General features: G+C 25.1%; 1 protein-coding gene across 1 annotated transcript in view; it reads left to right on the top strand.

Moving 5' to 3' along the window:
- The window catches only part of LOC129611065 (uncharacterized), a 122,544-nt gene that overhangs the window by 71,634 nt on the left and 36,339 nt on the right, over positions 1–14,571 (top strand). The window contains exons 11-14 of the mRNA XM_055523991.1: positions 1,278–1,415; positions 2,594–2,734; positions 8,799–8,927; positions 10,966–11,039. Coding sequence (XP_055379966.1) covers positions 1,278–1,415; positions 2,594–2,734; positions 8,799–8,927; positions 10,966–11,039 — 482 coding nt within the window. The remainder of the gene's footprint in view (positions 1–1,277; positions 1,416–2,593; positions 2,735–8,798; positions 8,928–10,965; positions 11,040–14,571) is intronic.

The following is a 14,571-nucleotide window of genomic DNA, read 5'->3' on the forward strand; positions in this document are numbered from 1 at the left end:
AAGAATTTTTTTTTAAAATTAATTCTGCCATTTTATGAAATGATGTTATAATTTCGTGGATCATAATTTTTTAAAAATATTATGTACTTACTATTTTATTGCTATATTATGTAATAGGCTTTTATTGTTCAAATTTTTGTTATTTTATTTTTAAAAATTTCATTCAATTTTTACCACAATTAAATGTTGTTCCTTGTTTTTGTTTTTTTTTTTTTTTTGATTTCTAGGTTTTGTCGTGCTTAAATGTTACGTGAGAGAGAAAATAAACTGAAAAACTTAAAGTTTTGAAAATTTATAGTTTTTAGGTTAAATTTTATTTTGCATATGATTGTAGCATATTATGTATAACATGTGAATATGTATAACTTGTACATATACAATTACATTATATACACAAGTTGTGTATACAACTCATGTACGTGGAAGAATTTTACGGAAACTTAACATATAATCACTAATTATGAACTTTAAGATCATTTCATAAAAAGTTTTTTTGTATGATGTAATTTTTGTTTTTTTTTTGTCATATTATATATATAACATTATTTACTATATTAAAACAAAAAAGAAAAAAGAACTAAATAGGGGCTGCTGTGTTCATTAACCATAGCAATGGCATAACACTTACTATACGGTTACATTAACACAATATACATATAAGTTAAAGTCATGCATTAAATTTAATAATATTACGCGGATTTCAAGTATTTGTACAACTTGTTTTCTGAATATTATAAAAATAGTTTTACTTTAATAAAATTTAAAAATGAAATTTAAACATTAAACATTAAATGAAAAGGATATAACATTCATTATTACATTTTTCGAATAATCAGGAAAATTTTAATTTAATATTGCATTTCTATAAATATATTTTCAATCTCGGTTTGAAGTCTGGATAAAATTTTGACAACTGTTTGCTATTCTACAACCACTACTTAAGTATTTCCAATATTAATATTTCCAATAAAGCCTAATATAATTGTGTAACAAATAATTCTCTAATCTAAATCTAATAATTAGCTAAGCAAGGTTAACTATTAGCTATAAACTCATTTCTTCTTTACATTAACACAACATTAGTTAATTCTTATTTGAATGAATTCTTTAAATAGTTAAATAGTATTTAGTTACAAGCAGATAGAAAGCTCCCTCTTACATGCATCATCAGAATTTACTTAAATAAGTGCATACATACACAGGCAGATCCTTTTAAAATTTTCTTAAAAATAAATCTTAATTCATATTATAATTTAAATAAAATTGCATATTTATAGGTGCAACTGGACCACGTGGTAGACAAGGAAAACCTGGTATTAACGGTATAAATGGAATTCCCGGTATAAAAGCATGGAAAATCAACTTAAATAATACCAGTGATACAAGTGATTTACTCATACCACCATCAATTGCAGGTAACTATTTTTCTATATACCGCAATATTAATATTAAAATTTTTTTAAAAATTTAAAAATTCTTATATAAATTTTTTATGAATTGAAATTATTATGTAAGCTCATTAAAATTATTTTGAAATTCGAGTTGCGTAATGTACTTGTACACTTGTAATAATGATTTCTCATTAATTAAATTAAATCTTAAATTCAGCTATATATGCTCACTATGTTTTTTTAGAACTCGTGAAATTTTTATTTTTTATTCATAAAATAATTATTGTGAAAGAAATAAAATTGTGGTGAACCTTCAAGTTTTAATTATAATAATTTTGAATATGAAAATTTTATTCACAATGACTTGTTTAGAAATATGTAAATTATATTTTTTTTAGAATATTTCACGTAACATTTTTACATTACAAAAAACTATAGTTTTTATAATCATTTTAGAGATTAATTATTTTTTGAATTGATCTTTGAATTATTAAGGATGTCGTCATTTTCAGTGAATTATAGTTTCAAGTGTTAAAAGTCACTAAAATAATAAAAAAACCTTGTTATGTCTTCTTTAACCTGAACTTTATGTTAATGAAACAATAAATGAATTCAATTCTTATCATAACATCAAAACACTATTATGCTAGTGTAAAAATCTCTTACGAATTTAATTGGGTGACCTTTAATTCAGTTGAAATTACACTTTTATTCTAAAAAATAAATTGAACTTAAGTTTGTAGATTTGCAAAACACTGAATATAAATTTGAGAATTATTTTCGATACTCTCTGGCAATCTCTCGATACTTAAAACCTATTGAGTTATAAAGGAACTAATCTTTAATTAAATTGGATTGAGTTCTGATTTTTAAACGTAATTCTATAGGTAATTAAAGTAACATATTAGTTGACATTAAAATCATATGCATATTTACTGCCAGTAATCATGTAAAATGAAGACGGTCTAAGCGAAAAATTGAATTTTTTTTCCAAAAATTGAGTTCGTCCTGTACTTCAACCCCCCATTTATTTGAAATTTTTAAATTGAACTTATTTTTGTATATGTTTTTATATTGGTCTTGTATGTTTAATATTCCAAATTTCTCTCAATACGAAATTATTTCTAATTTTCTTAATAATTTGAAATAACAAAAATTCCACTGCACATTTATATGAATTTTAAATGCAATTTTCTTTTCAGATTTATATAATACAAGTCGAACAATTATTGTTGAAGAAGGAAAAGATTTACGTTTATCATGTGGTGCAAATGGTACACCAGAACCAAATATTGAATGGAGACGTAATGATGGCCGAACAATATCTGTTCAATTTGAAGAATGTAAGTTTAATTTTTAAATTTTAAACTTTAATTTTTAAAAAGATCCTTAATTCTTGAATTTACAATAGTGTGCAATAAATTTAATCAAACGGAGTGAAGTTGAAATTTTTAATGAAAAGAAAAAGGAACAGATTTTCTTTGTTGTTCAATAATAATTGAAGATTTTCAAATGTAGTGCAAAAATAAAACTAATAACAATATTCTTATCACCCTCTCTCACGTCCTTTCATATTTTATTGAATTCCATTTGAAAAGATATTAATTTTTGAAAAAAAAAGTTTCTATATTTTTAAATTCTCTGAAATTTATTACCAAATTTTTTTTCTTATTGTGCGGTCTTGTACCAAATATAAAAAATTCAATAATATTTTTGGTTTTACTTTAGAAAATTAAGCTTTCCTTCAATGTTAAAAATATTGAATTTATTGGTTATTTGAATTTATTTTTGCTTAGTAGACCAACAATCTATTTAGTATAAATATAGAAAATTTAGTATATTGGGAATTGTGCAAGGCAAGAAATTATTAAAATTTCATGTCAAATATTTACTAGATACTTACTCTCTTGAATTATTATTCTCGAATAAAATGCAAGAAAAAATCGATTTAATTCAATTCAAATTTAATTTATGCTAGAATTAGTTTCAATTAAATTTTTCAAATTTTAATTTTAAATAGCTAGCAGTCATTTAAATTAATTATAAAAATTACATAAAATATTTTGCATATTTTAAGGCTGAGTTTATTTAAAATACATATTTTACTTGCTGTTGTAGCAAAATACTGAATAAACTCATCCAGTGTGTATGATTAAAGTTTAAATTTCGCACTGTTTTTTTGTAAAAATTATTAAAGAATTAAAATTGTTGAAGATTAAAAGTTGATCTGTGTTTCAATAAAATACCACTGAATTCAGAGTTAAATAAAGTAGAAAAAAGTCAAAAATGCTGTTATTTATTATAATCAAAAATTCTGCATGAAGCTATGATACTGAACACGATCGAATTTACAAAAATTTAAATATAAATCTTAAAATCGCAAACATTTGTAAATGGAAATTATTATAAGAATTATTTAACCGTCCTATATTTGTACACAGTTGTCAAAGAAAGCGGTAGGTCGCTGGTTCGTGTCCACTTCTCCAAAAATTTTTTTTTAATTTTTAATTCCTTTAACTATGACATTCATTTCTTCTGTAGTTGTATCAAGAAATTTTCGCAAAGTAAGTAATGAAGAAGTATAATTTAAACAACGCAAGGCCTTACTCACAAAGTTTTTTAAAAAATTTAAATTGCTCCGAAATACTCGTATAAATAAATTTGTAACATATTTTAAGGTTTGAAATTTAAAATTACAAATTTAAATTGTTGTATTGAAAAACACAACTCACCTTTAATTTTTGGCATTTATAACCTACATTTTTTAAAAAAAAAAAAGAAATAAATTCCAAACAAAACGAAAGAGCTAAAAAATGCAAATTCGAATATAACACTCAACATTTATTTAAAATAAAATTTTAAGTACATCCTACATGTATGCAAATAAATTTTTGTCTTCATTTTTTTTTTCTGTAGAATTTAAAAAGAATTTTTATTTATTTCTCTTATTTGAACGAAAAAAAAAGAAAATTTTCGTATTACCTAAGAGAAACAATTTGTTTTTTTTCTTCTCTTTTTCATGTTCTTATTTTTTATGTATTAAACATGCAACTTGTCGAGGACATAATAAATTCTATTTCATGTTAGACTCTATTATATAATAATAGAAAATTCAATTTATTGCATAAAACATGAATAAAAATATACTTTTGTAAAGACATCGAAAAAGAGATACTAAAACACATATTCGGCACAGAAATGGAGGTTTCTATTCTTTATCTTGTATATTTATCGACCATTATTCTTATAATATGGTAGGTATTGCAATCAGATAGAATTTTATGTGTGGAAATAAATATGAACATGGAAGAGTTCCTTATAGAAATCTAAAGAACCTATTTTTAAAGCGGTACCTTTGTACTCTTGTATCTCAGATTCGGGTGAAGTGGTTAACTTGAAAATTTATATACAAAATTATCTGTGGATATGGAAATTTGGTAAACACCTTGGAGTTTAAATTCAGGCACTAAATCTTAAATAATTAGAAAAGAAATTTGTAGAAATTAGATCCTGCAAGTTGGATCCTAAGTTGTGGTAGGTTTTAGAATTTTTCGTAAATTTTATATTTTGAGTGAGTTAATGAAATTTAAATTACTTATTTAAAGACATCCTGGATAATTCCATAAATTTGCCGCATTTTTAGCATTTCATTTTCCGACTAATTCGAGTTTACCACTCGAAGTACAAGATTTTGGTCGATTATATGCTGGCCAGATCTCAATTCGTTTTCCTGGCAAAATATCCTTTACAGCAAAACCTTACTAAAGGATTTTTTTTTTCCTTATTAAAGAATTTTGTTTAATTTTTTTTTATTCGTTTGTGGTTGTTTTGAATTCTATAACAATGACAATAATGATAACAACAATAAAAATGTAGATTTATTCTTGAATGTAACAATTGTTTGCATTAATTCCGTATATAAATATATTTTTGTATATCTATGTAATATGTATGTAATTTAGGATAATAATAATAATATGAATAATACACGCTTTTCAAAAAATTGGAATAAAAAAATTACATTTAAAATTTTGTCTAACAATTGAAAATATGTGTAATTGACGTATGTGAAAATTGAATTTTAAACTACTTACTGGAATAGGCTTCGTTTTCAAATGAAATTTATAAGAATTTTTTTTTGTTTTCAAAGCTAGATTTGTTTGTTTCATTCAACTAGTTTTAGTTGTAATCGTTCACCTTGCATGTAATATGAAAACACATGCATTTATAATAGTACTTTACCTTCAGATTAAAATTTTAAAATCTAGATTTTAATTATTAAGGAATTAAGAGTATGAAATTAAAGTTGAATTTCATTTTGGTTTGAAATTGTGTAACTACTATAGGTACTTAACAATATTTTCTATATAATAATTTGGCGTTTTATTAAAATTCTCAATGTCAGTTATTGTTCTACTAAGATCAGTCTATAGATAGGATGTTTATATTTTAACCTATTTTCTTGTAATGTCCTTTTACTTTTTATACCGGTACCAACACATGTTCGAAGGGAATTACAAATTTGTTTTACTATCTGTAACACTAAGAAATAATGGTGTGAAGTATAAACACAAGATTATGTTTATCAGCGTAGAATTCTGAGTCGATTTAGCCACGTCTGTCGTTTGTCAGTTCGTCCCAACAGCAACTTAAAAAGTAATTAACCTAAGCTCACCAAATTTTCCCAAATGGTTTATAATAATAAATGTCTCTACAACTTCAAAAGCTATTTGGCTATAGATCAGAAAATACTGAAGCTGTAATATTGAAATTTTGCACAAACAAACATGTTTCGGGGGCTTTTATGTGTTATTAAATTCATTGAAACTTCTTGACTCCCTGTGTTAACTGTCACACATATCTTCAATAGATATTTGGTCATATCTAAGAAACTACTTAAGGTACTGTTATCAAATTTTATATAAACAAAAATGGTGATACAGTCACTATTTTCGGTAAAAGCTGCTGTCATACAGAACTCCCAAAATTATTTGGCATTATCTCAGAAATTATAGAACCTACAGCATTGAAATTTCGCACAAGCAAGTATTTAATTAGGACGGCTATATCTTATAAAACTAGTTGAAATTTCTTAATTCGTGGTGGAAGCTGCTATACAACTTCGAAAGTCATTTGGTGGTATATTATGAAAACTATTAAAATTAAAGAGTTGATATTTTGCATAAACGAATAAAATTTATCGTATAAATCTTTCAGATGGCATGAGCTCATGTAGTAACTAGCATATACATATATTTATAATGTAGCACTATAGAAAAAAACAAGAGGTCGTGCGAAACACTGTGGCAATTATCATCCAATACAACTCTTAAAATCATTTATTCGTACAGTTATCACAAAGTTGACACATTCACCTCTACCTATTCTCGTTTTAAAATAAAAATCTCCTTATAGAATACGAAATACTTATTCAACACACTAAAAATTATTTAAAATTTTACCAACATAAAAGATATTATTTTCACATGGGTGTCTTATATGCGGGTCCCTAATTTATATAAAAATATCACTAAAAAAATTTAAAATGTAAAAAATATTTATTTAAAAAGACAACGGAAAACATCATTGTATCACTTTTTATTTGCCATGCTTTTAAAATTTATAAAACATTGAAGATAAAAATGTCCGTTCAAATATCAATTATTTTATTCATTATATTATGCACTTTATTTAATATTTGTATTTAAACTTGTATGTAAATTTATTTTTTAAGTGAAAATAAAAATGAAATCGATAAAATATAATAAATATATGGTAAAGGAATATCGCAGTTAAAATGTAAATATTCGCATCGAAAATAAATAATTGAACTCACAATATATCAATAAAATGAACGAAGACACACACCCAACTGCCGGTTTTATCTACCTATATGTACACACATATACATATATACATATAATGTCAAAAGTATAGATTCGAACGTAATTAAAATTTGCAATAAAATTTTAATAAAAATCACTATTTGTTAACACTTTAATTTTATGCCCGCAATATTATACCAATTGATCAATATTTATTTCGTGGTTTAAAACAAATTTGAAATATGTGCAGTAAGTAATATTGAACCAATTCTGAATAAAACTTGTGTAAGACGAGAACAATAATAACAAAAAAAGCAATTGTATAAATTATTGATGTTCTTATATTTATTTGCATTTTTCCCCCACAATTTTCGAGACATTTTTCATATGACAATATTAAAATAATAATCAATGTAGAATGGTCTACTTCTTTGGGATATTATAGATCATTTCCTAAGTACAATATTTTCAATTTCCTTTCGACCAATCAAGTTGTTCCCGATTTTTTAATGTTAGGTATATTGATTATTAGTTACGCTTTTAGACTTAGATAGCTTGGCGGCGATGTCCTATAGTGAGGTCCATATCGATACTACTTCCCATCACAACCTCTAAAAAGATCTAGGCAGAATTATATTGTTATATGTAATTAAAACAAGTTCGGATAAAAATTGACCTATCCCACAACGACTTCAATGCAGCCTAAATGTCAAAGTAAACTTGAATTTTTCTATTTGCCGTTCCTGAAGTGCCAGCCATCTTCAAAATCTTCCAAATTGCTAAAAACGTTGCCTGAAAGACGCAACACTCAACAGAGAGTTTGTAGCTTAAGCTAACAGAAGCACTGCCAGAATAAAAGCATAACTGTTTTTCTCCTAGGCAGATCACCAGACCAGCGCACCAGTATAGTTAACGTTGTAATTGCGGTGAAGATCTTAAACAACGGTTGCTCTTCGGGCTCGATCGAAAATACTAAACTTTCAGTTAAGTTTACAGTCTAAAATAAGGCAGCCTAATTCTCTATCAATATAAGCTGAGCGCTCTGTGACTTTGACCATCTAAATTTTATAGCGTTTTGTGAAGAGTACAACCCATTTTTGTTGGCTTTATCCGAAACAATTCGTAAATTTATTGATAAGGACAACCAACCCATTTTTGTTATGACCTAAATTAATTTTATAATGTTAAAAAGAAACAATAAATTATGAATTTTGTTGGAGCAGTGTATAGAAAAGTTAGTCTGAAACTTGATATAATGAAAAACCTAAGAACAACTTGAAATTATGACTTCGGTTGTTGTTTACTTAAATACCAATACGCTCGTGAAAATTGTGTTTGATGTGTTTGCTCGAGAAAGAAGGTAGTTGACTGCACATTTTTAATGTAACAAAAAAACACATAAAATATTTTTTTTATTGTCGTCAATAGCCTATAGTGTTTTCTTTCTTGTTCCTTTCAACAAATGATTATTTTCAACACACATACATTTTTTTGCAAAATATTCTAGATAAAAAAAAACATAATTTTTCATAATAATTTTCTTTATAATTTTTATTGTTTTTCTGCTTTGTTTGTCATATAGTTTCATCAATCAATGGAAGATTCCTTAATATAAGTAACATCACCCGTAACCATATGGGAGCTTACAATTGTTATGCTGATAATGGAATACCACCAGTAGCAGTTGCAACTTATGTTGTTGAAGTTCATTGTAAGTATATTAATTGAAATTTAAATCCCATATAAATACAATGATATTTTCTTTTGTATTCCTGCAGTGTTTTATAATCGCGTTGACTTTTCATTTGGCCATATATGAATATAGTTGTATTGATTTTTTTTTAACATTTTTAGTATAATTATTTCGGAAGTATGATATCGCGTCAATGTGCATTTTGTAGCAATATTCACTCATTTATTTTTTTTCATTATATTTTATTTGCGGATAATAATACGAATGATATTAGCGCTATAGAACCCATCGATTTAAATCGCAACACCAACTCATTTTATTTTCGTTATTCAGAAATCGTAGTCTATAGGAATATTGATGATGGTATAAGGGTACATTCATATACATATATATATAATGTTATAACTAAATTTTCTCCCGTTATATCGTTTTCTCTACAAAGGATTTCGAAAATGAAGAGAATCGGATTGTAAAATTTCCTGTTATTTTTTTCCATATGAAATTTTCAATGTATCAAAGGGAAATATTAAAGTTTATTTCTTTATTCTTCATTTCCATGTAACAGAGTCAAAACGTTTATTATTGTTATTGTATACAATATTGTTACATTGTACCAACTTGTATGTCTACATCTTATACATATGTATATTTACTTATACACAGGTATTAAATGGGTTTATTAGGAAATTCGATCTGTTTTCCATATTCTCTCTTTCCCCGCTTTTTTCGAATTTTTGCGTTTTTTTTTTATTTCATGCATTTTAATGTACATTTTGAGAACACATATTGTATAAGTATGCACACAATTACATATGTGCTTAAAATGTATTATAATTGAAAAACGAAAGAATGAAAATAAGTATGTAAATTTGAATAGGGTCGATAAATCGAAAAATTTGTGCAATTTTTTATAAAATATTTTAATCTCCAAACGAGGCTTAAGTAGGTGATAAACTTCATACGTGTCGGTTATATTACAATTCCTCGTATACAACTTTTATAATTCGAACAAATTATTGGTATTTTTATTTAATTCTAAATAAATTTTAAAAATTTTATTCAATAAATTATTGAAAATTAAACAAAAATGCATAGAATGCCAACAAAAAGGTGTGACTTCAGGTATAGCGCTATAAATTTCATTTACAGCTCTCTAGTGTAGCGGTTACAGCTCACTAGTGTGATAAAGAAATTTTAAAGAGTGAGCATAAACATTACAAAAGTTCTGTCGTCACAAGAAACTTCAACATGTGGTTAGGGTACATACAAGCAATTAATCTCATATATTACATTTTAAAAATATCAACTTTTTAAGACTATTCGCGGTTATTCTGCGGAAAATATCATGCTTTAGCAATAGGGTTTAGCATTTTCAACTGTTAATTTCATTCCACATGGAAGTTCATTTTGTTTTACACGATATGGGATAAGTTCTCCCCATTCGCTTATATCTTTCTGTATCTTTATACTTTGTTTAAAGTAAGTATTAGGCCTAAAATTTTTATTATGTTCATATTTCAAATACGAAATTTAATCATTTATTTAAATCTTACTTGAAAAAGAGTTTTCGCTTTGTATACTAATCAGCTCATTGATTTAATATAGAGCAAACAGTTTTTGTACAGTCCTCCTCAATTCAATATGGTCACCATTACAATCAATACGTTCATAAAATTTTTCAGTACTCGTATTTCAGTTCTTTATGATTGAAATAAGTAATTATTTGTAAATTATTGGCCTAATTCGAAGATTAATTATACTAGGCCTACTACGTTACTCTTAAAGTTCTAAATATTTCATACAAAATGTTCAGAATTTTCCGGCCAACCTTCGTTTATGGTTTTTTTTTTCTGTTTTTGTGGAATTGAACAAATCAGAATTTTAATTTGGCTTTTTTTTTAAATGATTTTTCCATTTTCTTTTCACAACTAAAGTTTTTACTTTTTTTTTTATTGTTATTATTTATTCTACAAATCGTTAACAAATTTTAAAAAAGAAAACTTGAAAAAGTTGTTAACAAATTCTTAAAACGTTTTATTTTCTGTTTTCCTTTCAGTTTCACCTATGATTTCTGTTTACAGACAGACAATATTCGCTTTAGAGGGTGGGGTTGCTTCAATGGAGTGTCAGGTATGTAAATGACTCTTATAGTATTTGATTGCGTTGACTGACTAATAAGTCAGAAGTTTTGTTTTTTTTCCTTTTTTTTAACTTTGAAACAATTTTAATTTTCAACTTGTTTTTTTTTTATTACTGTTGTTCTTCTTATTATTGTTATTGTTATTTTGCAAAAAAAAACAAATATTTTTCTTTTTTCAATGTTGTGTGTTTGTGCGGCTTAAAAGTTTTCATTTCTAGAGTAATTTTTTATTATTGATTAAAGGAAATAAAGGGGTGGGAGGAAAAAAAAAAGAAAATTTTATTGAAGAAAAATAATAAAAAGTTTTATTCCTTTTCCAAATATTTTTCTTTTGTATCCTTTTCTACTTGTAAGGAAAAAATTTAAGATAATGATGTAAAATTAAAATGAAATTGATATTTCATTGAATGGCGTTATTGTTGTAAATTTTAATTTAATTTTATTGATATTTTAATTATTACTAGAATTTGTTGCTAATGAAATTGCCATTGGTACGTTTTGGATTTAGAAAAATTTAGAATTTTGGCGCGGAACACATATTAAGTATATATATCGTGGAATATTTTAATGGTGGATTAAATGAGTTTGGATCTAGTTGCTTGTTTAATAAGAAATTTGACGAAAATTTTCCTCTCATTGAAATTTAAACGTAAAATTATCTAAAGGTTAATTTATTATTCTGATTTTTGCCAATTACTCGAGTTTATTTTACTTATGTTGCATGCTTGTTATCCATTAAATCAAGAAAATTAAAGTTTTACTAATTCTGAAAGTTAAATTGCGTATTTTGATTTTTAAAATGAAAGCTATTTACTTTCGAAATTACTTCAAATTCAAAAAAAATTAGTTATAATTGTATTATACGTAGAAGCGAAATTTGATTTCTCTTCTTTATGCTTTTTTTGTAGAATGTGTTATCCTTATATAATTCCTCATTTTCGAAAGATGTCTTCAACCTATCTAAATATGCTAAAATTAGAAAAAGTTGGAATGTTATTTCATCCTAAATGTGAAAAGGGCATAACTTCCGAAATCAATTTGACCGTGAGTTGAGCGTACATGGAAAAGATGTTTGACTAAAAATTGTAGAACACCAAGAAAATTCTTAATTTTTTTTAGGACTATGGATTATTCTTAGTTAATGTATGTTATATGTGTGTATGAGTGTCAATATGAAAATTTTCACAGAATTTTTTAATTCTTTAATTGACTTAAAATTATTGTACATAATTATTTTAATTTTTTTTATTTAATGTGAGCACAAATTACTTTAAAAATTTAAATTTTCAATTTTAATAATTAAAAAAACGTGCGATAAGAAAATTACGGTTTTCCAATTCCTTAATATTTTTATACATTTTATGCTTTTCATCTATCTTTGACATTTTGTTTTAAAAGACTCATTTAATTTGAGCGTCTTTATTCTGCCTCATACAATAATAAATGTTTTATAAGAAAATTAAAAGTATATTAATGTTCTCTTAAATTTAAATATCGTTTTGCCATTGCCCCATTCTCGTATCCCCTTTTTTTTCAATAAATTCGATTTTGTGCTCCAAAATTTTGCAATTCATTTACAAAGGAGACTTGTGAGTTATAAAAAACAAAAATATAAAGGGGAGAATATAAAAATTCATAGATCTTTAAAATTAAAATTTTCTTTAGAATTACAATTTACAAACTTGTACAATTATAAAAAAAATATGATTTCGTGGTTGCATTTTAGAAGAAAATTGCTTAATTAGATGAAAGAACAACTTGAAAAATGCAATACAATTTAAAATGTACGCATCAATTTACAAAGTTGTTTGTTTAAAAAAGCACAAATTATTATCGAGAATTATTGTTTTACCATTATGCTAATTTAATAGAACCCTTGCCAACCGAATTATTTGTTAGAGAACATATTTTTTTTTAATATACGTTTTTCTTTTCCTCAAACTAATTATATTTATAACTCGTCCATTATTATCAATTTACTAATTGGAATTTATAAAGGAAAATGTAAAAAGAAAGGGAAATCAACATTACAGTAAAGGAACTCTACTTTTAATGATAAAAAGAATCTAGAGTTTCAATGTATCAAAAGTAAATGGTGTATGCAAACAAGAGCAATACAATAAAATATATTTTACCGATAATTACCGGATTTATCGAACGGATAAAAAAACTTCCAGGAAACAAAGACCTCATAAAGACTATTCCCGTGACAACCTGGGTTATTTGTTCTCAAAATCCCGTTTAAAAATGGGCTGGAAATTTCAATAATTTTTTTCTTAATTTATTTTTCCCTAATTTTTTAAAGTCAGGCACATGATTAAATACTGCAAAATCAATTCCTATAAATACAAGCTCGTATGAAATTAAGATTTATAATCTGAAATTGCAAAAACATCAGTTTTTCTTAAGTGTCGGTGAAATGTTGTGAGTGGAATACACATAGATTTTAAAATGTAAAATAGAATATTAAATTTTATTGAAAATATTAAAAGAAAAAACAGCTGGAATTGGTAATTTTCCCTATACCATGTTATATAACTCTTCTGAGCTAAAAAAATATTTAAATTTTAATAAATTTTTTCATAAAAAAAAATCGTTGAAAGAATTTCAAATGTATAGAAAATATTATAGTATTATTATTTGTGTGAACGAAGCAGTTATCAGCATGCAGCATTTTAAATTTAAATTTTTTTTTAAATAAATATTTTATATAATGTGTGCATCTGTATATATTGTAAGTACCTATAACCTTTCTTTTACACTTAAATACCTAATTGTACTATGCTTCTCTACAATATTTTAAATTTTAAATCAGATTTCTTAAATATGAGAAAAGAGAAAAAAAAATTTTCATTAAAAAAATGTCATTTTTCTTATAATATGTGAAAGCAAATACAGACTCACAAATTTCTTACTATGGTACATTACGTACATACATATGTACATTATGTATATGACTATTCTAATATGCAAAAGAAAAACAAAAATATCCTTTACTCTCTTATTACTACGACGTCTTATCATATTCTATCTTATTATAAATTAATACCTTCTTAAGAAGTGCAAAAAAAAATCATTATTTTGTATGTGTTTAGAAGATAAACGTATAATGGGTGTGTGTTTGTAGCTGGTATATGAATTTTAGATCCTGGTAAAATTTCTTATTAGGTAAATCGTTTCTTCATTTCCATTTTTTTTTCCTTACTTAAGTTTATTAAGTTCACTACGTTATTAAATACGTTATAGCAAAAAAAAACAAGATCCTTTAATGAGGTAATTTTTTTTTTTTTTATTATTATTTTGGTTTTTTTTGCTTGTTTTTATTCCATTACTTATAAAATAATTATAGCGTGTAGTAATTATACTATAATCTCTTTAATTGGCAATTTAAAAAGTCGAGAATAGCACTTTTGTGATAAGTGAATAACTTTTGGGATTATTTATATTTTCCGAAAAAATATAAGGAAATTCATTATGTATAACAAAAAAAAAATGCCATGAAAGTAATTAGATTTAAACGAA

This window comes from Condylostylus longicornis, unplaced genomic scaffold (assembly GCF_029603195.1).
Source record: "Condylostylus longicornis isolate FDR11 unplaced genomic scaffold, ASM2960319v2 ptg000048l, whole genome shotgun sequence".
Taxonomy (NCBI): domain Eukaryota; kingdom Metazoa; phylum Arthropoda; class Insecta; order Diptera; family Dolichopodidae; genus Condylostylus; species Condylostylus longicornis.